At 47.6% G+C, this 27,786-nt stretch overlaps 1 protein-coding gene across 1 annotated transcript in view; it reads left to right on the top strand.

Annotated features, from left to right (window-relative positions):
• CKS1B (CDC28 protein kinase regulatory subunit 1B) overlaps positions 1-21,786 on the top strand; it is a 30,284-nt gene extending 8,498 nt beyond the window's left edge. Inside the window, exons 2-3 of the mRNA XM_078669507.1 lie at positions 6,941-7,068; positions 21,638-21,786. Of these exons, the coding sequence (XP_078525633.1) occupies positions 6,941-7,068; positions 21,638-21,690 (181 nt within the window). The 3' untranslated portion in view covers positions 21,691-21,786. The remainder of the gene's footprint in view (positions 1-6,940; positions 7,069-21,637) is intronic.
• Positions 21,787-27,786: the final 6,000 nt, after the last annotated feature.

The raw sequence follows: 27,786 nt of genomic DNA, 5'->3' as shown, positions 1-27,786 counted from the left end.
AATAATTTTCATCGTTTCACTTACTTAACTTTCATTTTAAAGCAAAGAATCGTCAATCTTGCTTTCAAGCTTCTGCAGATATTTGCATCTAACCAGAGGGCTTTCTGGGAGCATCATATGTAGCCTTATATTGTTAGACTTTGCAAGCGTGTACACTTAAAAAAAAAAAAAAAAATTAACAGTGGAACCACCGTCAGTATTGCAGTCTGAACTTGCATTGCCTTAGAGTGTTCACCCTAATAATAACGGATTTGTATTAAAGAGCCCTAAATAAAGCTCCAACAGTATTCACATATGGACACAAATATTACTATAACTGCAGACTATGTATACCCTTCCCTGATCCATAATGTGGTACTGTAAACTCAGTCCAACAGCTGTTCTGCGGGGGTTGAGGCCTACGTGTCCCAAGGACAAAATACACATGAAAAAGGGCTACGCATGATGACATATGGAATGCAACGCTTAACAGTGTTGTGGGTCAAGAGGGTTGCTAGGTGTACAAACACTTTATGGTTTTCAATGGGGTGGCAGCTTTTAGTAGCTCTGTATGTCCCTTTATTGTGTTCCTTATGATCATAGTCAACTTAACTGTTTACTGCATTGGTTTGTACAGTCTTGGCTAATTTATTTATTAAGTTTCTGATTCTGAGATGGCGTGGTTGGAGAGGGAAATGGAGGGGAGATTTGCTGTAATGAAGTTTACGATCATCCGTTATGTCACTGTCAATGTGAGACCTAAAGGAGCAGTTGTAGTATTTTGCTAGTTGGGACCTGCGGTGGTGAACTACATTAGAGTTCTCCAATTGGCTAGCAGTATGTCGCAGATCTCTTTATTCCATGCCTGTTCAGTTGGTCATGGCTGTATTATGGGATGGTAGAGTGCTTGGTGATCAGCCCAACCCATAGCAGATAGGTGTTGAGTGTAAGATGATTGAACAGTCGAAGGAAATTGTGCAGCATGTATGAACTTCAATTGGTTGCCAACCTCTGAGTGTTATGTTAGTATTCATGTGGGCCAAAAGGGTCGTCTATGAATTGACATTACTAAACAATATACTGCGTTTTTGGTTTACAGATGACTTGGTTAGCAGGTCAGAGTACCTTGCACTTGATCATTGCATGTCCTGGAAGCCTTTAGGGAACTTTCAGATCTGCTTTTCAAATGTTCATCCGTCATCTTGCTCAAGCACATTCCCACTGCATGATTTTGTAGCCTTTGCAGTATGTCAGTAAGTTTGTTTGGGAGCCTGGTAGTGCTGCTGTTGCTGCTTTGAGAATGGTTTTGTTTGTAGGCATTCTTCCTAGTGTTGATTCTGGACAGAGGCTACTGTGCTTGGTCCTCTTAGCACATGGTTTGGATGTTTATTGAAGTGGTGGGGTTTGCCAATTAACATTTTTTAGTAGACTTTTTCAGTAGCAAGTAAACTTGCTCTGCCTAGGCTGGAAGTGGGTTCCAGAGATATGAGCTGCAACTTTAATGGGTTCCTTGGAAACTCTTTACTCACATTAGTGAGCTGAGTTCTCGCAGTACACTGAGCAGGAGGAGCAGCTGCCGAAATAGGCTAACTCCACGGACTGAAGCTGAAGGAGATGGGGCTTCTAATGCCAGTTACTGCCCTCACGAACTATGCATACCCTCTGCGGCCCATCGTGGTTGTTGCTGGCCGTGGACCCTTGCAGACGCTTTAGGCTTCTTGTTCATCTGGCATTGGTGCAAGTAGCTGTGCAATAGCAGTAGCCTCTATATTAATACCAGTTGGGATATTGTTTGTTTATTCTCGTTCTCTTCGTGGTACCCTTGCGCGCCTTGAGACTGAGATTAAAGCTTTGGACCTTCAACAATCCTCCAACCCGCGATCTGAATCTCTGGCCCAGATTCGAGGTAAACTTTCTGAATTCCAGGAAGAGGCGGATTGATAACTGGCATTTCTAGGCAAAGTGGAGAAGGCTCGCCGCTATGGAGAAGGCATCCGCCCCAGCAAGACCCTTGCCAACTTACTCCGGCACCCCTATGCTTCCTCCTATGTCACTGCTCTACAGAGAGGTCACACTGACAGAATCGCTTCCCGTTCGGATATCATCGCTCACTTCTCCGCTTTGCACGCCCAACTGTACTCCCCAGGTGCGGTGCCCTCCAGCGAGCTATCTGACCAATATTTCGACACCATCGATCTCCTGTGGTTGGGTAATGCACACCTGGAGTACCTGGGAACCGTTCACCCAGGAGGAGATATTCGTTGTTATCTCAGGACTTCCCGAGGACACAGCTCCCGGCTCTGATGGCTTCACTACGGCCTTTTACAAGCAATACACACCCCTCCTGGTTTCTCACCTAACTGCCATGTATAATGATTCTCTGGAACGCGGGTGCCTCCCCCTTCTCTTTGAGAAGCCATGCTCCTCCTTCTCCTTAAACCCGACAAATCCCCCTGAGCTTTGCAACTCCTACCGCCCTTTGTCCCTAATTAATATTGACAACAAAATCTATGCTAAACTACTGGTCACTCGTCTCCTTCCCCTAATGTCGTTGCTCGCGCGTCCTGACAATCTGGATTCATCACAGAGAGATAAACGGTTAAGGGGGGGTCCGAGGGGAAAAAATTATTATAGACCTACTGGTACCTAGTCCCCCAACTAGACACTAAAACACACGGAAGGTACAGAAGGTCTCAGAAATACAGCGGGAGAGAGAAGAAAATAGCAAATCTCTCTATTGGGACCTAATAGTGTCCTCTTTACATGCCCAGAATACACAGTTAATCTGGAAACAGCCAAGAAAACAAAAACAAGAGAAGATACACAAGGAGAGGAAAAAGATACCCATCAGCCCACTCATAAGTGGAATCTCGTCATCTGGGTATATGTTGGTAAATGGTGTCCTCTAGGGTCTGCCTTGGAAACAATCCATAGGACTGCCTAGTGATGGACCCAGAACATTTCACCAACAGATGACAGTATATGAGCGGGAGGGGTTGAGGTTGCAGTGCTCAAAGAAAAGGAAGAAGAAAAGGAAAATAATCCAAGTGATTCTAAAAATACCTACGATGATGTCATGAAATACTTTATTAGGGCTGACCATCAAAGTGGTATGGTTAAAAACAGTATGCTGATAGCATGTAAGGAATTGCTACCCACCAATGTTGTTATTCGGTCAACATGTTTCAGCCTCAAGGGCTTTCGTCAGGACCTATGGTGCTACTGCAACACTTACTTAAGTGATGTGAAAGTGGGATCTACATCTGCTTTCCAAACTGAAAAGAGTGTATCTTCTCCCTTATTGTGGGGAGAGAAAACCTCACCTCACCTGGCCACTGCTCAGGAAGAAAGGGAGGCCACGCACTCTCCGTCGTTGCCTCGGAGTGAAAACTGAGCCGAGGGGGAGTATCTTCTCTTGTTTTTGTTTTCTTGGCTGTTTCCAGATTAACTGTGTATTCTGGGCATGTAAAGAGGACACTATTAGGTCCCAATAGAGAGATTTGCTATTTTCTTCTCTCTCCCTCTGTATTTCTGAGACCTTCTGTACCTTCCGTGTGTTTTAGTAATCCGGATTCATCCCCTGGCGTACCATGTCGCATAATCTTCGAACCATCTTCGCCGTGCTTCACCAGTTAAACCTGTCTCTTCCTGCTGTTGCTGCACTTTTAGACGCCAGTAAAGCTTTTGACACCCTTGAATGGCCTTTCCTCTTCTACCTTCTACCTCCTCCCTTGGGCTTTGTGCGCAAGATCCAGCTTCTCTTCACCCTCCCTACGGCCCGCATCCATGGACATTTCACAGAGCCTTTTTCAGTCTTGAGGGGCACTAGGCAGGGGTGCCCTCCCCTTGCTTTTTGCGATCGCCATGGAACCTCTTGCCACCCGGCTCCGGCAACCCAACACTCAGCGCGGCCTTGGCTTCGCGGCCTCTGCCCTGGTTATACACATGTATGTGGATGACGTCACGCTTTACATCCACAATCCGCAAGATAATCTTGGCCCTATGACCAGGGAGGTTGTGCGCTTTGGGGGCCTTTCCGGCATCCACGTCAACTGGAGTAAGTCTCTTCTTTTTCCCCTTACAAACGCTATTAAACCCTCCACCCCAGACTACGCTTTTGTCTGGGCGTCCGACCCCACCAGATACCTCGGTATCTGGCTCAGTCGTGATGCTGTCATACTCTGGCGCTCTAATTTCGGACACGTTATGAATTGGTTTGAGTCCAGGCTACCGGCTTGGCAAAAACTTTCTCTGTCACTGGCGGAATGCATTGCGATAGCAAAAATGGTCATCCGCCTGAAAGTTTTATATCTTTTTTTTTTTTTTTTAAACATCCCAAACACCTCGCACTTTTTACGCAAACTGAATTCACATATTATCGCGCTGGTATGGGCTGGCAGATAACCCAGGATAGCATACAACATTCTCACACTTCCCCTGTCCTTCTGGGACATGGGTGCTCCTGACTTTCGCCTATATGCGCTCTGCGCCCAAGCCAGCTTTCTTCACTTCTGGCGCCACCCTAACCCCTTCTGACCCCACATTGCTGTCGAAGCTGATCTTGCCCCTTGGCCACTCCAGACCGCACTATTTATTGCGCCTAAGCATCCGCACGGTGAAGTAGACACGGTGGAATGTTTGCGCTGGGCCTGAAACAGACTCCGGATACTGGCTAGCCTATCTACACTCTATGCTCCTTCCATGCCGCTAACATGTAACCCAGCGTTTCCTCCCCTCCAAAAGTCTGGCATGGTTAAACGCACTGCGTCATTAGGCCTCCCCTCTATGGCTGACCTCTACCCTGACGATACCTTCTTCGCCCATCCCGAAGATACTGTGCCGCTAGATAAGCTCCTCTACTACCAAATCTGAGCTACCTGTAGGGCACTCCACCCCTCGTCTCTGAACCCTCCACCGAAGCTTGCTGCTCTCGAGTTGGTATACTCTTCTACCTCCGCTAGGAAGTTAGTCACCAGACTCTATGCTCTTTTGCTTGCCGCTTCCCCTGCTAGCACTGACAGAGCCCGCACAGCGTGGAGTGAGGACCTTGGCAGGGATCTCCCCCAACACGTTTAGCTGTATTTCTGCAATCGGATAAAACGCTTGTCGCCTAACTATTGCTTGCGGTTAATCCATTTTAAATATATGCACAGACTATCGTACCCCCGCTTCACTGCATAGAATCGGACTCCTTGCTAGCGATAGGTGTGTGCGCTGTTCTGCTCCTGACTTCTCGCACCTGGCTTGGATGTGCCCAAAGGTCTCTTTGTACTGGCAGGCTGTATGTGCGGCCATTATTGATATCGCCACTGTGAGAATAGACCCTGACCCGTTGGTGTGTCTCCTTGGCTATGTCAAGCGTCTTCCTAATGCTAGTCACAAGCTGACCGCCATGCTCCTTGTCCTTGCCAAAACGCAGGGTATCACTTCACTTGGGGTGTAGGCCGGCGCCTACAGTGGCTGGTTGGCTAAACAACGCTACCCATTGCCAGACTCCCCCCCCCCCCCCCCCCCACCCGAATTTCCTACTTACAGAGCTTAACCGCTGTACCTGGTTCCCCCAACACTGTTATACGGGCCTCACTTGCTCAAACTTATACTGATTACCCCCCTCTCCCTACCATCGACCCTCTACCCTCTGTGTAACATGATCACTCCACCGTTTAGATCTTCTTCCCTGAAATGTGCCTCTCTATTCTTTTCCTTTTTCATGCATGTTTTCCTCCTGAGGTTCTAAAGGGAAGTAATCCATGTGCCGATGCCATTAACTCATTTAATGTGGTGCCGTGCAATTATCTGCCTGTTTTGTATTCTTTTTTAAAAACCAATAAATACATTTTTTTTTTTTTTTTTAAATGTAGAAATTTCTAGTTATTTAGGGAGTCATGCTTAACTGCAGGGGATCCTGGCAGCCACAGCTGGAAACTAGGAACTTTCAACTGGCAAGGAGCATTAATGCTGTATTCTCCATTTCAGCTAAGTTAGGTAAAAGATGACTTGCCCATATACAGCGCAAGATGTGTTGGCGTAGCGACGTATGGGGCCAGAATTTGGGATATACTGGCTGCACTCCTACAAGTAACAAGGGGGGGAAACAATCGCACAACACTTACTGGCTCTGCCAGCGTCCATCACATCCTTTTATTATTATTCATAGGAAACTAGGGCTTCTACATATTGAGGACTTCCTTAGAACCTGCCCTATGATGTTATGACGTAGGGTCTGGACTGTTTTAAAGCCATTATTGCTTAAGCACCACTTGCGCCACTCCACTGATGCACTACACTTTCTGTAGTCAGCTGGTTCAGAGTAGATTCTTTACGGTATACACTCTTTTTGAAGCTGGTGTTAAGGGCGAGGAGATTGCTTGGGTAGCTTATCAATATGAAGGTGCTTCTCTGCAGGTATGGTTTAACATCTTATGTATGAATTCCAGATATCTTGATAGGGCTGTGATGTACCATGCTAACAGAAATCAACTATAAAGACTGAATGTGCTACCGGCCAAGATCACATTTATATTGTGTGAAGTAAAAATGATTTTGATTATGTTTCTCATACTCGTACATATGTTTTAGAAACTTGCTTGTAGTCATCCCAATGGATGCTATTTTATATGCTGTATTTGTTGACACTATTTTAACCATGGGATACGGTTTTTTAAAAAAAAATGTTATTTTTTATTTTTTTATCCATCGATATTTAAATGCATTTGAACTATTCTGTGATGTCCTGTTGTATGTTATTGCACTCCACTTTTATGGTTATTTCGATATGACCGAATAGAGTTAATTGAACTGAACTAATGGGCTAATTTAAAGTCATTTTGTTTTGGCGAATATTCAGTTTCGCTGAATTCCTTCTTGCCTGTTTATGCCAGATCAATGTTTGACACCGCTATTTGTGAAAAAAATGGATCATCCAAGCAGGGTTTAACAGTGTGCTTTCTTTATTTTGCAGACATGTGATGTTGCCTAAGGACATTGCAAAGCTAGTCCCCAAAACGCACTTGATGACTGAGACGGAATGGCGGAACCTTGGCGTTCAGCAGAGTCAGGGTTGGGTTCACTATATGATCCACGAGCCAGGTAATTCTTTTTTTGCAGGGGTGATGCTCCTTCTTTGGAGTTCGAGTTACACTTGTGATTGAAGGTGAAATCAATGTTCATTTAATGATATTTCTTGCTGCAGATTATTCCATGAGAAATACTGCTTGGTGCTAGACAGGCCAAATGTAGCTTGGTTCCTAGGTTACAGTGAGCTTGCAAACCACATCCGTGCATAAACATTGTACCTAGGGTGTTGTACAGAAGTATACGAAAAAGTGATGGGTGGAAGGCTTGGATTAATCTCAATCACTGGTAATTGTTCTGAGCCGCATTTCAGTCCATGGTTCTTTTGTATTCCATGCATACTCTGGTTGGGCATAGTCGTATACAAATCATTCTTGGCCCTGCTATGATGGGAACAGTCAAGTCGGATCTGCCAAGCCAGGTCCTCTCTGAACAGGAATATAAGCAACCCAAGACTGCTTTTGGCCTGGTTAAGGCTCTTCAGTTGGGTTTAACTTAGTTTTGTATGGTTCTTAGCCCATCAATAGAAAATTAAGTTCTGGTGCTGCTCATGCTTTCTGTAAAAGACACTGGCCTACTTAATACAACACCTAGTAAGGAAGTGGTAACGTCTGTATGTAAATTGTGCAGATAAAGGCTAATAAGACACCAATTAAAGGTAATTCGAATTGCACATTGTTAGACCTGACACCTTTTGGCGTGGTTCTTCCCCATCTTTTTGCCTCTGACTCATGTATTTTTGATGCTGTGCTGGATTTCGTTTTTGCTGGTTTAGATGCTTTGGACACTCTGCCACTGCTGGTCAGTGCCAGAGTGTAAGTGCTCCCTCTGTAAATTGCCATAGTGATTACATATACCTGATTGGCATATTTGCATCACCATGAAGTCCCTAGTAAAGTGCACTGTGTGTGCCAGGGCTGGTGATGACCGATGCTACTAGTGGGCCTGCAGCGCAGATTGCGCCACCCACATGAGTAGCCCTAAAAAGGTGACTCAGGCCTGCCAGCGCAGGGCCTGTGTGCAGTCAGTGACTGCCTGTCCCCCTGGCCAGTATCTCCACTGGCTGTGCCTGACCCTTCCCTGTCTGTGCACCTCAGTCACCCCTATGGAAGGCTCTAGGTACCCCCCTGGGCAGGGTGCAGTGTATGGATAAGGTAGAGCATGTACTAGTGCAGGTCACATGCTCTGGTAGTGGGCTGCAGCCATTTTATGTGCTCACTGCTGTAAGGCTATCTTGCTCCATAGAGTAACATGGAGGAGGCTGGTCCCATGGGATACCAGCCTATCTTCCCATAGGAACAAGATGGGACATAAGTGAAAGATATCCCTGAACTCAGAATTTAATAACACATCTTTTAGTGAAGGGTGTTTTTAAATCCTGTAATGGAGAATAGCACTTTTAGAAAGTGGCTGTTCTCTTGTCTAAACCTTTCTGTGTGCCTGGGTTTGTGGAATGCCTGTCTGGTCTGGGTGTGACAGAGGGCTGCAGGGCCCCCGGAGGAGGGGGTCGGAGTTAGCCATGGGTGAAAGGCCGCATCTGCTGCTAGGGAGGTGGGAGGAAGAAGCGCCTGATAGTGCTGGGCTGTGCCTGCCTACCCCCCATGCTGGCTCCCTCTCCTGCCGGCCAACTGACACCTCTGACCCTGAAGCTGACAGGAAGAAGAAAACCAGAAACACCTCAGTGTTTCGGCCAACCCCAGAGCTGGTTTAGACTGGACTCAGGGCCGCTTGCACAAAGACTTCAAAGGACTTCAAAGACTTTGAGGGGTATAAGGAAAGGACCCCTGACTACAGAAGATCAGATTCTAAGATCCTACCATCAAGAAGGAACCTCCGCTGGAAGAAGGACGGCTGGAGAACTAAAGGAAGATTGCCTTGCTGTGTGCTCTAAGGGCTGACCTGTTCTGCTGTGCAACTGAAAGCTGAGGAGGACAAAGGGACTTTGCTGTGTGCTGTGACCCTACCTGCTTGAAACTGCCAAGACTTTGCTGTGTGCTGTGTCTGCAACTTGAATCTCCAAGGGCCTGAGAAGAGCTGGCCTCCTGTTGGGAACACAGGGTTAAAGGTTCCTACAACTTTGCCAAACGCAGCTGCAAGATCGTGCTGTGGTGACCTGGGACGTGTGGTCCTCGACTGCGGAGCGTGAGGAAGGGATCGGTGTGCTCATCGGCACATTCCTAGCGAGGGTCGGAGGCTTGTGGTGCCTCCCCTCGTGAAATTCGCTCCAGAGTGGTTGTGAGGCCGAGAGGGGGGTCTATTCGGGACCTGCGCCCTCAAAAACCCTTTGCCGCCAAATCACCATCGCGGCCCGGGGCCAGGAACACCCCCTGCAACTTGCTTCGGTGTTCAGGAGCTGCAAGGCCGAAGATCGAAGCCGCCGCGCTCCCATTGGACGAAGGAGCCAAGCCCCCTCACTAACGCCGCGACGGGATTGGCCCGTGCGGCGCAGCGTCATTGCCGTGGCTGAGCAGGGATTGGGCGAGGAAGCGGAGCGTCATCAGCGAGGCTGCGCTGCCATTGTTTGGCGGCCTCGCGTTCAGAGGGGCTCGTCTGAAGAGCCGCGACGGGATTGTCTGCCTTAGCTGAGGCGGCTGGAGGAGCTGAGGAATCGCTGCGATCAACGCCGGGACCGGGGAAGACTGACCCGACCCGGCCGAGGGAATCTGAGGCGTCCCGCACCCCTGGCCAGCCGTCCCCCACAAGGTGAGCAGCACCGCCTCCCCCGCCGCTCGTTGGATTGTCGAGAGCGGGCGGGAGAGGACAGGGGACCGGCCGGGGCGGGGACGCGTGCGATCTGCACGGCCTGGGGCGCCTGAGGCCCAAGAAGGCGCGAGGCTGCACCTGGGGAGAGAAAGAGTCCCTGGGCCTCGGGAAGGAGCGCAGTTGAAGCGTTTGAAGCCCACAAATCAGAGTACACGTGGGCAGTGGTTCCTTGCTCGTTTATTTTTTTTTAGAGCACCTTTCTCTGAAATAAGTCAGGACTGCTTATTCTGAACCCTGATCTTTAAAGAGACTTGAGACTATCTTTTTACATAAGAACTTCCTGAAATTAAGTACCACCATAAAGATAAGTGCAACCATTAAGATTAAGTACAACATCTGTCTAAAGAAATGATTATCGTACAACTGCCTTATTTACCTTGCTGAAACTAGATAAAGTTATATATTTTTATAAAATATACTTACCTGTGTGGTCTCAGTTTGTGGTGGATTGGGGATTATTGTTGTGTTAAGTGCAAATGTTATCCACATTGCCTCTGTTTAGCCTAGACTGCTCGCGCCATGCTACCTAGAGGGTGAGCAGGGGTTATCTCAGAGGGTTATTCCTTCACCCTGACTGGAAGCAGGGGTCCCTACTTGGTCTAAGGTACTTACCTCTACCAACTAGAGACTCCCGGTTCTAACATTGTTGGACAGCGGTGCGGATTTTGAACTAATAATTGCACTTGACCTGCAGTGATTTCTTGTACATCACTAGTCTAGTTTAGCAGAACAGGTTGCGCAAGATTTTTTCTTTTTTTTGTGAAACCTTTTTTTAGTTGAAAAGGTTAGGAAGCATCATGTCTCAGAACGCGCCAAGCGTGAATGGAGAAGTGAAAGTGGAATTTGAAATCCAGGAGTTGTTCATCTATAGCAAGGAGCAACTGAGAAAATTCTGCAAACGGCTTGAATGCCCAGTGAGGGGCAGCGCAAACAAGGAAGAGCTAAGGAAAGCTCTGAGGGCCTGGTGGGAGGCCAAGCATGGTGTTCCAGAAGCTACTATTGGAGAGGGAGGCACACAGGAGAATGGGTTTTTGCCCAGTGAATTGCCAGTGAGGAAGCCAGGGTCTAGGACCGGCAGCAACCACTCCGGTAGGATTATTTCTCCAGAGGAGGTGGAGGAGAATCAGAGAGCTAGGGCCCATGAGAATGAGCTTTTTAAGCTCAAAGCTGAGAGAGAGGCGCAGGAGAGAAGACATACTCTTGCTTTGGAGGAGAAGAAACTCCAATTGGCTCATGAGTTGAGCATGAAGGAGCTGGACATTAGATTCAGAAAGGAGGAGTCCAGTTCTAATGGTGGCAGCGCACAACTGGTACAGGCGGGTAAGGTATACATACCAAAGGATCTGGTACAGAATTATCAGAGGGGTGAGGATATTTATGCATGGTTCAGAGCGTATGAACTTGCCTTAAGGATGATTGAAGTGCCTGAGAAGAATTGGGGGGCAGGATTGTGGAAGCATTTTGAGGCCTCTGGGAGGGATGTTTTGGCACCCTTAGAAGCCGCAGGTGCTTTAGCCTACCCCGCTATGAAGGAGGCTTTGTGCCTCAGGTATGGGCTCACTGCAGAACAGTACCGCCAGAAGTTTAGGAACTTCAAGAAGCTTGATTCAAGTACTTGGGTGGAGTGTGTGAGTATGTACACGCGTGCACTGGAAGGTTGGATAAAGGGCAGCAAAGTTACTGATTATGTTGGGTTGTGTCACTTGATTAGTTGGGAGCACTTAAGTAGTTTGTGTTCCAGAGCTGCGCCAGCATCTTTTGGATAGCAAGTTAACGGACCCCAGTGAGCTTGCTAAAGAGGCGGACCGCTGGACTAGCACCAGGGTCCACAAGGGGGTGGTAAGTACCCCAGCCAAAGGTGGACAGGGTCCCCAGCAGAAGAGTGGGGGGGACATGGGTAATCAAAAGGAGTCTTCTAAAGGGCCCCAAAATGGTTCCCAGGAGAAGGTGTCTCAACCCCCGCAGCCTAAGAAGTCCTGGCCCCTAAGGGCACGCAGGACAGAAGGGCCCCACTTACTTGCTATTCATGTAGGGAGGTGGGGCACATTGCCCCCAAATGTCCAAAGAAGAAATCGGCACCCACTGGTGCTCCAGCTCCGGCGTTAGCCAGTGTAGCTTTGGGAGGGGATTTGATTTCTAGTGGGGAGAAGGGGTTAGCATTGATGACCCTTGTCTCTCTAGGAGACCAAGAGATGGCCCCGGAAACCTTGCTGCCCCAAAACACTAAGAAATACGGGCAGAAGGTGACCATCAATGGACAGGAGGTGGAGGCTCTCGGAGACACAGGGGCCAGCGTGACATCTGTCAGGTGTCGGTGGGTGTCTGAAGAGCAAATTGTTCCCAAGGTACTCCGACCTGTGGTGGCAGCTGACAGTTCAGTGCGCTACTGCAAGTTGGCCAAGGTTTCATTTGAATGGGGAGGAGTCTCCGGTATTTTGGAGATTGTTGTAAGTGATGCCTTGCCTGTAGATTGTCTATTAGGTAATGACCTGGAGAGCTCCCCATGGAAAGAGGTGGAGCACAGGACTCACTTGGAGATGCTGGGTTTGCCTGCGTGGATCTGTGTGTCCACCCGTGCAATGACAGCCAGAGAGGGCGGTGTAGCAGAGCTGTAGCCTGGAACAATGGCCCAGGGACCTGCCAAGAGAGGAAGGGGTAGAGGGCGCGGGAAACCAGCCCCCACTGTTCCCACGGTCCAGGAGGAAGCAGACCCAGAGGGGGATTTAATTTAATTTAATTTAATTTAATTTTAATTTAATTTAAAACACTTGTAGAGCGCGGCGTACACCTTGCGGTTTCTTGGCGCTGGAGGTTCAGAACTGAGGGGGAAAGACCATGGAAGGGTGGAGTGAGTATTAGGCGGGGAAAGCCTGGCTGAAAAGGAAAGTTTTCAGGTCTCTACGGAAGGAGAGATACTGAGTTGCGGAACGAAGATTGTCTGGAAGTGAGTTCCAGAAAGTAGGAGCCAGAGTTGAGAAGTTAGAACCGCCCCATTTTTTGCGTGAGAAGCGGGGGATCTGGAGAAGGGACTTGGAGGAAGACCGGAGATTTCTAGCGGGGACATAGGGTTTAATTAGTGAGGCGATGAAAGCGGGGGCAGTGCCCTGGCAGGCCTGAAACCATGCATCCGATCTTGAAAAGGGAGCGTTGTTTCACAGGGAGCCAGTGAAGCTCTTTTAGAAGGGGGGTGGAGTGGTGATAGCGCGGAAGGCCGTATATCAGCCTGGCCGCCTGGTTCTGGATGGTTTGGAGTCTACGCAGGCTGTATGCTGGAATGCCATGATAGAGGGCGTTGGCGTAGTCCAATCGTGAGATTACCAGGGCGGCTATGATGATCTTAAGTGCCTGGGGAGAGAAAAAGCGGGAGACAGAGCGGATAGTTCGGAGAGTGAGGAAACAGGAGGAAACCACGGAACTGACTTGTGAGTGAAGAGTGAGCTGATTATTCATTTTGACACCCAGTGTTTTGACCGTGGTGGATGGGGATGGTGCCGGGCCAAGAGAGGGGGGGCCAGAAAAGAGAGTTCCAGGGGATGCCCTGGAACCTACAGGGGAGCAGGTGGCCGAACTAGGGGAATTGCCTGAGCTGTCTCAGTGGCAGCAAGAGGGTGGTCCCTCCAGGGAGGAATTCTGCCAGGCTCAGAAGGAGTGCCCTTCTCTCATTGGTGTGCGGCAGCAGGCCTGGGGTCCAAGGAGCACTTGATCTACTGGGAGGACGACTTACTTTATAGTGAGCCTAAGTTCGCTGAGCCCGGTGCAGCCCGTGTGCTGGTAGTACCCGAGCGCTTCAGGAACTTCCTACTGGGTCTGGCTCATGACGTGCCTCTCGCAGGACATCTGGGGCAAGACGAGACCTATCACAGGCTTGTCACCCATTTCTACTGGCCCCAGATGAAGAAGCTCGTCGCTGCCTTTTGTAAATCTTGCCAGACTTGTCCGGCCAGTGGCAAGAGCGGAGGGAAGTGCGTGGCACCCCTCCAACCCTTTCCTGTGGTGAGCACCCCTTTTGAGCGGGTGGGCATTGACATCGTGGGGCCCCTAGACCCCAAGACAGCCCTAGGCAACAGGTTTATCCTGGTCTTGGTGGACCATGCCACTCGGTACCCGGAAGCCATCCCGCTCAGGACAGTCACAGCCCCAGTGGTGGGCCGTGCCTTGATGGGAATCTTTTCCCGGGTGGGATTTCCCAGGGAGGTGGTCTCAGACAGAGGGACAAACTTCATTTCTAGGTATATGAAGTCCCTGTGGAGTGAGTGTGGGGTGACCTACAAATTCACCACACCTTACCACCCTCAAGGAAATGGGTTGGTTGAGAGATTCAACCGCACATTGAAGGGCATGATTATGGGCCTGGAAGAGCCCATGAGGCGGAAATGGGACGTCTTGTTACCATGCCTGTTGTTTGCCTACAGGGAGGTGCCTCAAAAATCCTTAGGGTTCAGTCCCTTTGAGTTGCTGTATGGCCACCCTGTCAGAGGGCCTCTTACTCTGGTGAAGGAGGGGTGGGAGAAATCCCGTGGGAAAACCCCTCGGGATGTGTTCAGCTATGTGCTGGCCATTCGCAACCAGACCAAGCGCTTCAGGAAGCTCGCTCAAGAGAACCTGGAGGCTAGCCAGGAGGAAATGAAGAGGTGGTACGACCAGAACACTTCTGTGGTTGAGTTCCACCCTGGTCAGAAAGTGTGGGTGATGGCGCCAGTGGAGCCTTGTGCGCTCCGTGACAAGAGGTCTGGGCCATATGAGGTGGTGGAGCGCAAGAGCGAGGTTACCTATTTGGTTAACCTGAAGACTCCCAGGCAGCCCCTGAGAGCCTTCAACACTTCAGTGAGGTGTTGCAGGTGTTCCTCCCAAGTGGAGCTGAACACAGCAATGTCATCCAGGCGTGGTTCTTCCCCATCTTTTTGCCTCTGACTCATGTATTTTTGATGCTGTGCTGGATTTCGTTTTTGCTGGTTTAGATGCTTTGGACACTCTGCCACTGCTGATCAGTGCCAGAGTGTAAGTGCTCCCTCTGTAAATTGCCATAGTGATTACATATACCTGATTGGCATATTTGCATCACCGTGAAGTCCCTAGTAAAGTGCACTGTGTGTGCCAGGGCTGGTGATGACAGATGCTACTAGTGGGCCTGCAGCGCAGATTGCGCCACCCACATGAGTAGCCCTAAAAAGGTGACTCAGGCCTGCAAGCGCAGGGCCTGTGTGCAGTCAGTGACTGCCTGTCCCCCTGGCCAGTATCTCCACTGGCTGGGCCTGACCCTTCCCTGTCTGTGCACCTCAGTCACCCCTATGGAAGGCTCTAGGTACCCCCCTGGGCAGAGTGAAGTGTATGGATAAGGTAGAGCATGTACTAGTGCAGGTCACATGCTCTGGTAGTGGGCTGCAGCCATTTTATGTGCTCACTGCTGTAAGGCTATCTTGCTCCATAGAGTTACATGGAGGAGGCTGGTCCCATGGGATACCAGCCTATCTTCCCATAGGAACAAGATGGGACATAAGTGAAAGATATCCCTGAACTCAGAATTTAATGACACATCTTTTAGTGAAGGGTGTTTTTAGATCCTGTGTTGGAGAATAGCACTTTTAGAAAGTGGCTGTTCTCTTGTCTAAACCTTTCTGTGTGCCTGGGTTTGTGGAATGCCTGTCTGGTCTGGGTGTGACAGAGGGCTGCAGGGCCCCCGGAGGAGGGGGTCGGAGTTAGCCATGGGTGAAAGGCCGCATCTGCTGCTAGGGAGGTGGGAGGAAGAAGCGCCTGATAGTGCTGGGCTGTGCCTGCCTACCCCCCATGCTGGCTCCCTCTCCTGCCGGCCAACTGACACCTCTGACCCTGAATCTGACAGGAAGAAGAAAACCAGAAACACCTCAGTGTTTCGGCCACCCCCAGAACTGGTTTAGACTGGACTCAGGGCCGCTTGCACAAAGACTTCAAAGGACTTCAAAGACTTTGAGGGGTATAAGGAAAGGACCCCTGACTACAGAAGATCAGATTCTAAGATCCTACCATCAAGAAGGAACCTCCGCTGGAAGAAGGACCGCTGGAGAACTAAAGGAAGATTGCCTTGCTGTGTGCTCTAAGGGCTGACCTGTTCTGCTGTGCAACTGAAAGCTGAGGAGGAGAAAGGGACTTTGCTGTGTGCTGTGACCCTACCTGCTTGAAACTGCCAAGACTTTGCTGTGTGCTGTGTCTGCAACTTGAATCTCCAAGGGCCTGAGAAGAGCTGGCCTCCTGTTGGGAACACAGGGTTAAAGGTTTCTAGAACTTTGCCAAAAGCAGCTGCAAGATCGTGCTGTGGTGACCTGGGACGTGTGGTCCTCGACTGCGGAGCGTGAGGAAGGGATCGGTGTGCTCATCGGCACATTCCCAGCGAGGGTCGGAGGCTTGTGGTGCCTCCCCTCGTGAAATTCGCTCCAGAGTGGTTGTGAGGCCGAGAGGGGGGTCTATTCAGGACCTGCGCCCTCAAAAACCCTTTGCCGCCAAATCACCATCGCGGCCCGGGGCCAGGAACACCCCCTGCAACTTGCTTCGGTGTTCAGGAGCTGCGGGGCCGAAGATCGAAGCCGCCGCGCTCCCATTGGACAAAGGAGCCAAGCCCCCTCACTAACGCCGCAACGGGATTGGCCCGTGCGGCGCAGCGTCATTGCCGTGGCTGAGCAGGGATTGGGCGAGGAAGCGGAGCGTCATCAGCGAGGCCGCGCTGCCATTGGTTGGCGGCCTCGCGTTCAGAGGGGCTCGTCTGAAGAGCCGCGATGGGATTGGCTGCCTTAGCTGAGGCGGCTGGAGGAGCCGAGGAATCGCCGCGATCACCGCCGGGACTGGGGAAGACTGACCCAACCCCGCCGAGGGAATCTGAGGCGTCCCGCACCCCTGGCCAGCCGTCCCCCACAAGGTGAGCAGCACCGCCTCCCCCGCCGCTCGTTGGATTGTCGAGAGCGGGCGGGAGAGGACAGGGGACCGGCCGGGGCGGGGACGCGTGCGATCTGCACGGCCTGGGGGCGCCTGAGGCCCAAGAAGGCGCGAGGCTGCACCTGGGGAGAGAAAGAGTCCCTGGGCCTCGGGAAGGAGCGCAGTTGAAGCGCTTGAAGCCCACAAATCAGAGTACACGTGGGCAGTGGTTCCTTGCTCGTTTTTTTTTTTTTTTTTTTTTTTTTTTTTTAGAGCACCTTTCTCTGAAATAAGTCAGGACTGCTTATTCTGAACCCTGATCTTTAAAGAGACTTGAGACTATCTTTTTACATAAGAACTTCCTGAAATTAAGTACCACCATAAAGATAAGTGCAACCATTAAGATTAAGTACAACATCTGTCTAAAGAAATTATTATCGTACAACTGCCTTATTTACCTTGCTGAAACTAGATAAAGTTATATATTTTTATAAAATATACTTACCTGTGTAGTCTCAGTTTGTGGTGGATTGGGGATTATTGTTGTGTTAAGTGCAAATGTTATCCACATTGCCTCTGTTTAGCCTAGACTGCTCGCTCCATGCTACCTAGAGGGTGAGCAGGGGTTATCTCAGAGGGTTATTCCTTCACCTTGACTGGAAGCAGGGGTCCCTACTTGGTCTAAGGTACTTACCTCTACCAACTAGAGACTCCCGGTTCTAACACACATGAATCCTGTCCCTTTAATTCCTATGTCCATCCGACGACAGTCTCTTCTGCACTAGCACAATGACTTAGCAAGTCTGCAGCATGACTCTGTGATTCAAACCAGTTTCATGCTTTACTGCTGCTCGAAGTAATAACTAGGAGCAGAAGCAGACCTCTAGTTGCTGGAACGCAGGAGCTGGTTGAAATGGTATGGGTAGTCTGCATGCAAGAGCATTGGGAGAAACCAGAACTGGTGCTCATTATTATTATTTGATACTGATAGACCGTGCACAGGTTTAGCAGTTTTTTTAGTCTGGCAGACAGGTGACAATGTGAGGATAAGGTACGGGTAGACAGTGCGACGAATTCAGATTGTGACTTTTATATAGTTCACTGCTACCCTCATCAGGGTGTCATGGTGCTGTAAAACATTGTGAATTTAAACGACAGGGCTATCACACCAGCAGCTTTCATGGCACCATATTGGTTACTAACCTTCTCCCAAATAATGGATTTTAGCATAGAATTGGGAGGGTCAAAAAGGCCTGTATTGAAAATGTATCTCTTTGAAAGTTACAGAAGTTCTTTCGACCATGTGCATCATTTTATTAACTTGTAGTTAGTTTGCTGTAGTCTGACTTTCTAACGTTAGAGCAAAAATCCATTCTTTCTATATTTTAGTAATTATTAGATGAAACTGGCAACTCTGTTCTTCTAAGTTTGGTGAGGATGAACAGCATATGTCGAACCCTATAACCTAGATTATTATGGTCAAAGTGCCATAGAAATCCCCTCCTATTTTCCAAAGAAATGTTGTTGCACCTTGCTCACAGGTGTGCACTGTGATAGACTTGAGCACATTAATGAGTAAAGAGATGTGAAAGTTTTCTAACTTCTTGCTTCAAGGCCCCTTTACTTAATAGAAATAAAATAGTTTATATCTCTTGGCTTAAAATGCAAAGTTTAGAAAGAAATACAGATCTGTGTTCTAAGAACCAAAGTTGCAAAGAAAATGTGTAATCTTTTTTTAGAGCTTGCTGGTTGTATATACTTTTTTTTTTCTTCCAAAAACCTGACCCAATGTGTTTTTTATCTGCTTTTCTTCACCTCAGCCATTGATGGGGCATACAAGGGCAACGTGGATCTTTTGGTTTGCAGAGCTTTGGCTTGTAAGAGGCAAGACCTGGTTCGTGAATGCTATCCATTCATGGCATGCTTCCTATATCAAAGCCCTTTGGTTGATAGCAGGAGAGAATACAAACCTTTTTCAAGATTCTATGCACTACATTGTGACGTAAATTGTCTGCAACATTTGGGTAAAAAAATAATTGGTTATAAAGTTGATCATTTCATTGGCAATTAAGAAAAGAAACAATGGTATACACATTAAAGTACATTAAAGGAGAAAGACCAATGCAGGTCAGAGATCCCTGGGAGAAAATCTTCACTATCAATCCGCTCTTCACAACATTCCATTAAAAAGTATCATCATACAGGTGAGTGGTGGCCTTCAGAAATGTCTCTGTCTCACTAGAGGTGGACAGGCACAAGTGAATGAATGTACAACCCAACTAGCTGCAAACTAAGTCAACACAACTTTATATCAAGTATCAACTGTCCTGCTGACATAAATGGAAAGACCCTACATGTAGTTATTGTCAGAGGAAAGTGAACCGTCTCGTTCTTGTTTAAGTGAGGTGATCCAACAATTGTATGAACATACGCTCACTACACACCCTAACACATACCTGTTCTCAAATTCATCTTTAAAAACTCATTTAGGAGCTTCTCGGGTCTCCTCTGCACTGTGACTAAAAGATGGTTCTGAAAACACTTTCTTAAGTAATGACTGCATCATTTGCCAGGTACAATGATGCAGAACAAAACTCTTTGAATCAAACCCACCTATTAAAGTGAAACATGTTCTAAAGAAAGGTATCTCGTGGCTCTTGGAAAAAGAAAGGAAAAAGAAAAGACAATAGTAATTGAATAAAACACCCAAATTGTTGTTGGCTCAAAAGGTAGCTAGGAAGAAATAGATGACTGACGTGATTGTGGCAAAAGCTGAATATCTCCAAACAAAAAATACGTATTCGGGCTTCTGAACTTTAATTCAGCCCACTCCAAAATCTAGCTGTAGCCAATCTCAATCAAAAGGCAAATCATTTTTCAAGGTTTTTAGTAACAATTTACCTGTTCTCATAACTATAATCATGCACTTTAACCTCACACCACATTCCTCTAATTTGAAAATAAAAACCCCTGCTCCAACAACATTTTAAGTGCCGGTCCATTTTGTCACCACTCTAGAGAGACGATACAATCTAAACCCAACTATCTTTTGTGAAGATAGTACCCCGTCCACCGTGACAAAGCAGAACCTTGAATCATAATGCAATTAATAGTGCTACTGATATCTAGCTCTCTAAACGAGGGGTATCTCCAGGTTAGACAATTCACAATGACTAAAGTAACACCAGGATGTTTAAAATATAGCTGAGAAATATTAGTCAGAGACTAATCTGTATAACTGATCAACTTCACCGGAAATGTCTGGCTACTCAACAGGAGTCCTTGGAGCTTAATGCATAAAAACATAAGGATATTATATTCAGGTTAAGCACTCAAGGTGCACAAAACTGATTCTTTTTTCCTACATCTTGGAGTAGCAAACTGTCTTTGCAATTATGCTTTTCTCTAAATGAATCAAAGAGCTATTCTTTGGATCTTGTACTTTATGCACTGATGTGTAGAGCCCAACCTATGCTAATGTCAAATGAAATGTCAGTAAAAGTAAATGATACTCCCTCTTGCTCTATGGGAGCAGTGTTAGCGACTCCCTCTTGCTCTATGGGAGCAGTGTTAGCGTCTTCAAATAAGATAGTCGCTCTGTACACACACTTTCTTAAAATTAATGGATGGACTAACTCTGTTTCCCCAACCCCCCCCTGGGGAATTGGAACAGTAAAATCTGTTTGCAATAGGTCCCGCCAGTTTCAATAATTTAACTTGGTATATTAGAGTTCAGTCCAATCCTGTTTTTGGGCTCTTTCTAGGACTTATGTTTTACCATTTGGATGTTTAATTTGACGTTTGATATTGCTTTGGGAAAGGATATTTGAACAGGCCATTAAGCCATAATTCTATTGATATCCTTTTGAATGGTCTTTTTAAACTGCTGCATAAATAACAAACCATGAAAGAAAGAAATAGTCTTTAATACTTGAGATTCTGGGGGTTGTTTATGTGAATGATGCACTTCACTCGTCTTTAGGAGTTGCAAATATAGTATTAACCAGCCTTTTTTCCTCCAAGACCAGTTCCAAGCAATCACTGGCCTCTTCAGAGTGGGTGAATAAACACCACCCCCTTGTTTCATATCTTGTCCTGTGCCAGTTGTGGCTTACCTTGAGGTTGTAACCTTCTTTTTTCAAAGTGTACTCTTTCAGCCATTTATAAGACAAATTACATTTCTGACCAAATGCTTGGCAGGGTTGTGTGAACACCAAAGTAATGAGCAGAGCAAGCCATCCTACACAACACTCTTACTACTTTGGAACCCATGAATGCGGAGTATTTGTCTCTGGTCGGCAGTTGGCAAAGAGATTGAGTGGTGCTCAAAACTCTTTTGGAGCTGCAATGTTTGCTGTGTGGTTTGCTGCAAAATCCTAAGGAACTTTGTCCACCATGAAGCAAACTTTAAAACAGCAGTATGAAATAGAAGTAGAGTTGTTCTCCAGCAGTCCTTTGATACTGGCATGGAGTTATTGATGGACCCTAGAACACATAAACAGCAACATACATTACAGCTTCAAAGTCCTTTTTGATTAGGGGGTTAGGTTGGTATATTTACAAAGATGGTTTGATTTAGATTTTATTGAGATAGGGAGTTACTGCGTTTGCTTTGCACCAAAACAGACATTCCTCAATCTCTATTTGTGGGTCATGCCTCTTTATTTAACCTAATTGACAGTATTAATCTAGGGTGTACAAAGCATTTTTCAGACCGAATAGTGATAACAAAGCCAAACATGCAGTACCTGCAAATATAATTATGAAAAAACCTCGGCGTTTAAAATAACCAGCAGCCTAAATTCAAGCCTCCTTGGTCACGTGTCATGGTTTAGTGTGATATGCTTTGACAGAGCGAGAAGCAGAGAACAAAACTTTTTATTTAGAGGTACGAGAATAGAAAGTGTTTAACATTTGTATTTTTGTTTTTTTTCTTTAGAGCCACATATTTTGCTGTTTCGACGACCGCTACCGAAGAAACCAGAAAAATGATCTCCCTTTCTTGTACTATATATGCCTATATCTATATATAATGTTCATAATTTTGCTCTTAGCTGCAAGCACCTTTTTAAAAGTGTTGGAACTGTTTGTATTTCCAAACTACTCCTTTTTCTTTTGTGGTAGGTGGGAAAATATTTGCAATACAACATAGTTGTGCCACACGAGAAAACTACATGAACTCTTCAATGTGCTCCTAAAAATGGGGGAAATTGGACTCTTTCCAGGTTGACTCTTTCAACCTAGGATCTGGCGGGCCCAGAGAAGTCCTGGTGAGCTTGGCTGGTCCCGTGGCTACCTCTTACAGTGCTCATGCTCAAGAAAATGAAAAATTGTTTTGACTTTGGCTGCTTCTCTTACGTTTAATATGTCTGTGCATTGAAACTCTTTGCATTCTACCCCTCCTTTCTGCTTCAATGAGTGTTATATATGTTTTCTTTGTTCCATAATTTGGAATGCATAGACATCCATTTAAAAAAATCACTTGAATAAAGTGAGAGGTTTTTATAAAAAAAAAAAAGGGTATGAGCTATTAATTTTGTCTGGTGACAAAGCTGTATGTAAACTTCATGGGCCCTTACACCTTATTGACCAAGGCAAAGTCAGAAAATGTCCTGCACTTCTTACTTTTGCTAAACCTGTTAATCTTCCTGCTGGAAATGCTTACAGGGGACAGGATTGATTATTCTCACCCCCAAACTACCCTGCTGCCTCCTTTCCATTCAGGATGCCCTGCAATCTATAAAGGTAAATGCATTGTGTGGAATCTTTCTATTGTAATCATTATTACATTATCTTTTGAAAAGGCCTCCAAACCCTATCAGTATATCATGTCAATTAACAAAGCAGAAATACAGTTAGTATGTTTGTGCGTTGCTGCTGAGAAAGTAAAAATTCTCCAGTATTTAGGTGTCTTTCATAGATTCACATGCCTGAATCATTCCCCGTCGTCTGAGTAGGAGTCCCACGGTACATAAAAAAAGCAATAATTATGCACATAATAACCAGAAACCTTGGTAACATAAAACCAGGAAGTAAACTAGCCCAAAGCTACAAGGAAAAAAGTTCCACATCTATGACTATCATAGTCATGATGCATAGTCCAAACTGGAGCCAATCAGGCGACAGCACCCACCAGAATGCTCTCCTCAGAGGCTCAGGATCTCAGATTTTCTACCGCACGTCGTGTGAAGCGAGTCTCCCTGGGCTCTGCTCAGTACTTTCCTAATTCCTCAGGAATTTCTTCACTTAAGATGTCTTCTTCAAAGAAATCTCTCTTTAGACCTTGTGAGTCTTGTGGGAATCTCCGGCTTTTCTCTGAAGATCCCCACAAGAAATGCACTAACTGCCTTTACCCGGATCACCAGGTGAGAGACTGCAAGATATGCAGGACCTTCCCTCAGAAAACCCTCTGGGACGGAGAAGGGTGTCTGCTTCTGAGGCTACAGAAGATTAAGGACCAAGACAACCCCTTATCTGAGGTGAGAAGTATTGCCTCTGGTTCAACTGTGTCCTCTAGGAAGAGTGTTGCTGATGAGGATTTGTCTTTTCCTAGGGCTAAGGTGTTGAGAAAACAACAACTCTCTAAGGGTTCTGAATTGCCTTCCACCTCAAAAAAGGCTCCTCCACCTTCTACGGGCAAGCCTCTGCCTTCCTCACCCCAGAGAAAAAATGTGATGCTCTGGCTTCAAAATGGCCTTCTGAGAAGGATTTACCTCCGAAAAAGATCCTGTCGTCGACTGCGACGACTTCTTCGTCTGCGATAATCACTGTTGATGCGACTTCTATGTCGACTGTTACCTTCTCGTCACCGAGTCCTCAAATGATTGTCATCGGCGTCATCCCCGTCGACGCTAGTCCCCCCTCTCTGTGAAGCCCATCTCGTCGACAAGGGAGATATTGCTTACCGATGACGACGAAGGTTAGAAGGATCTTGTCGACGGCTGCCTCGTCGACGACCACCTCCTTGTCGACGGCCGCCTCGTCGTCTAAGACTACCTCGGCTGCGGCGAAGACTGCCCCGTCGACTAAGATTACCTCATCGTCAAACTTCCTCGTCGACGGTCTCACCTTTGATTGCCGTGCAACCGACGACCACTCCGTCGACGGCCCCCGCGCCGATGCTGCATTTATCATCTTGCACAGAATTGCAGGTCTGGTCCGTGTCTACGGAAACAACTACACAGTCTACGACAGCATCTTCTTTATTACAGAGACGCGGTTCTTCACTGGAGGCCTTTTCTCCATTGCATATTTCTCCAACCAAGGTACCTCTTCAGGTTCCTGAACAATTACTGGATTCGGAAGAGAGTGAGGAGGACTCTGAAGTGGATGACAGATTTCGCACTGCCAGAAGCCCTTCAGAATTGTTCATTAAATATCAGGAGGATGACCAGGATGAACAGCCTTCCCCAGAGCCTGTGGCCCCACCTCCGGATACCATACCTACAGCTCAGATGCCTCTAGCTCTGCTGAGCAATCTTCAATATATGTTAGACGACTATTCTCGCCGGTTTCCGACACCTGTACCTCAAGCTTCCACCTCTGCATTCAGGTCTCCTAGACCACCTTCTCCGGTGCAGTTGCATCATTCTCCTGATGCAAATTCATCTGATGACGATAGGGAGGAAGGAGAAGTGGTTGATAGATCTCTTAAGTCGGAGTGGGACGAATACCAAAGGCAAACTCCATCTCCTTCAACTCCAGCTCCCATTGATTCTCCTCCAGTGGACATCGGTGGCTTCCACCTCCTCATGGAAAGGGCAACGCAAAGGTTCCTTCTAGCCATGGATCGGCTCGACAAAAAATATAAAGCGACAGACAACTCACCGGCATGCCTCCTAGGTCAACCAAAAGCTGACTCTGTAATTGTGCAAGCTGCACAAAGACGGGAAAGGAATCCTTCTTCTCCAATCACAGCTCCTCCTGACAGGCAGGCAAATGTGGTCGGACATTTCGCCATATATCAACATGTTGCCGGAACCATCAAAAGCTGAAGCTTTAAAGATCCTACAAGAAGGGGAGCGTATCTCTGCGGAGGTCATAGATTCGGCCGTGGATGTCTCATCCACAGGATTTAGGCAGCTAGCGGGTGCCGCAGTTCTACGTAGGCAAGACTGGTTGAAGTCAACATCTTTTCGCCAGGAGGTTTTCCCTACACACCATCAAAAAAGACACAGAGACAGCAAGATCTCTCTGTACTCTACAATTCCGTAAGCCGCCCTTTCGGGGTGCTAAAGGACTTGGATCATTCTCTAATTGAGGGGGCTACAACCAACAAAGATCATACCGATCATAATAAGGGAATCGGTGATACCAGCCTCTTACTGGTTGTTTGCTGACGCTGGGAGCCGTTTTTAAGATTTTACCTTTGCCTGCTTCTGCAACACCCACACCTTGCCGGACCCGCTTCGCGGGTCCCGCTGCGCCCTCCTGGTTCTTGGACTTTCTGGGGCTGTGAAGACCGAGTGATTGCAACCGTCTTGAGGCACCGGCAGGGCTGCGAGCAGTACTGCAGGGACTCAATATCCCAAGAGTCCCTGCCTGTCACACCTGTGGCTGCTCTCCCTGCCGGCAACGCCCCCGCCCCTTCTTAAACTGTGCTGGAGGTAGTATGCTCTGGGAACCCTTACTGGTTGTTTGCTGACGCTGGGAGCCGTTTTTAAGATTTTACCTTTGCCTGCTTCTGCAACACCCACACCTTGCCGGACCCGCTTCGCGGGTCCCGCTGCGCCCTCCTGGTTCTTGGACTTTCTGGGGCTGTGAAGACCGAGTGATTGCAACCGTCTTGAGGCACCGGCAGGGCTGCGAGCAGTACTGCAGGGACTCAATATCCCAAGAGTCCCTGCCTGTCACACCTGTGGCTGCTCTCCCTGCCGGTAACGCCCCCGCCCCTAGCTCTACATAAGAGTTAGTGGATCCCGCTGCGCGGTAGCGCGCGGGGCTAAGCCCGGGCAAAGGGCGGGCCCTCTGTGGCCCTCCGAGGCCCGTAGAGCCTGGTCTGGGCCATATCTCCAGGTTATTATTTTTGATTGTTTGGTAATTGTTATAAATAAGGGTGTCTTTCATTACTTCTTATAGGGCTGTCCTTTGAGTCCAGGGATGTGCACTCGTGAAACCCGAAGTAAGGCTGCTGCTAGCGCCGCCAAACTGACGGGTACCCTGGATAATTTTATTGTGCGCACTAACACGTTAATAGATGAGGGAATTGCCCTCATGGAACGAAGAGTGTCCAGGGATCTCGAGGTTGCTAGGAGATCATCGTTGGGCCCTTTAGCCCATGTACCCTCACCAAACAGTTCCCAATGCATTCGCCTCCTAGACCCTTCACAATCCATTTCTGGAAACCAACCGGGTTCTACCAGTCATACTGCATCTGAGGACCATACTCCCTTACTAACCCCCCAAGTTGCCTCTTTGACTTCATTAATAGTACATCCAAATAATTCAAATGAACCTGATGCACTACTAGCATTTAAAGGTCTTAGGGAAGGTGCTATACCCAAATCCTCGCATTGTTCGAATCAGAATAACACTGTTTTAATACCCGTATTGGTTGAGGGGGGAACCCCTAGAGATCCAAATTGTTTGTCTGGTGGGTTGGAGGTAGAAAACGATACTGTGGGCTTCGTATTAACCAGCGAAGACAAAACTGCGGAGCATCGTGCTTCTCACCCCCTACCTTTGGGTATTCCCGATGACACAGCCTCAACCCAAAGTTTGGAAAACTTCCTTGAGGATTGTTCTCAGGTGGAGCAACCTGATGGGGAGGAAGACGAGAGAGGTATTTTTATGAGCTCTATAGCTACACTGATGGCTTCCCTTCTGGCCCCTTTGGAAACTAGATTAAAGGCCATAGAAGATAATCTGAAAGCCTTGAATCTAGAATTAAAAGGTAAACCAATACCATTTCCAGTAAAGACTACTGGAGGGCAAGTTTTAGCTGGTGATATACCTTCCTTGCCCTCCTCACCAGCTGTAGGGAATGTCCCGGCCCCACATGTGCGTCCTGCTAAAACCCTCCCTGCCAAGACTGTTAACAATAGCTCCAACATCCTTCCCTCCAAGTCAAACAGCTTGCCTTTAATAGGGAAGGTTGCCTCAACTACTGCCCCTAAATCTCCCAATACAACTGATCCTAAACCACCCCCAGCCCCTCCTGTAGGTACTAAATCCTCCAATACAACTGATCCTAAACCACCCTCAGCCCCTCCTGTAGGTATTAAATCACGACGGAACATCAACCTACCCCCTGATGCTCACCCCTATGTAATTGTCTTAACAGGAGTTCCCGAGCTACCCCCCTCTTCATCTGAACCATTTTGGGCTCTTAAGAATAAAGTATGCTACTGGCTTGACAGAAATTACCCTTTACCGCCAAATACTCGCAGTGACATGCTTATGTTAGAAAGAGCACCTTGGGTGGGCCAGAAGACCAAAAACATTCAGGGGGATTGTATAGTTGTGACATTTGAGGACCCGCGCACAGTAGAATTCATCTGTGCCGGACCCCCATGTGACACTAACTCGCCTATTCAGGTTAAATCGCTCTCCTACTTTTATATGTCTCATGATCAACGTAGCAATAGATGGAGTTGGTTAAGAGCTTCGAACAATTCAAGATGGGGATCGAGAGAATCTTTCCGTGATCATAAAGCTAACTTCTGGGATGGAGGGGAAGATAGAGGATGGAGTACCGTACGAAGGAGAACAGGCAGATACCCTCAGGGGGCTAGCCAGTTTCAGGGAGATTGGTTGGGCCAGCAACATTACCCCCCCCCTCTTCCTTGTTTCAATCATTTTAGTAGCTTAGAGGGAGTAGATTTACTTCCAACCCACATCCCAGGTGATAGGGTCCTAATACAGACTGGTGGAGAAAATAGAGAAGATTCTTTGATCGATATGCCCATTAGAGCGATTGAATCTGAGTGCAGCCCCCTGTCCTCAACTCCGGTAATAGTCACTGACTCTCGGTCCATCCACATTCTCTCTTGGAATATAGCGGGACTAAGGAAAAACCTTGAAATCCCAGAATGGAATGACTTTGTTGATAAATTCCACATTTGTATGTTTCAGGAAACATGGTGCATG

This window comes from Lissotriton helveticus, chromosome 12, assembly GCF_964261635.1.
Source record: "Lissotriton helveticus chromosome 12, aLisHel1.1, whole genome shotgun sequence".
Lineage (NCBI taxonomy): Eukaryota > Metazoa > Chordata > Amphibia > Caudata > Salamandridae > Lissotriton > Lissotriton helveticus.
This window is presented reverse-complemented; position numbering and strand designations above follow the sequence as displayed.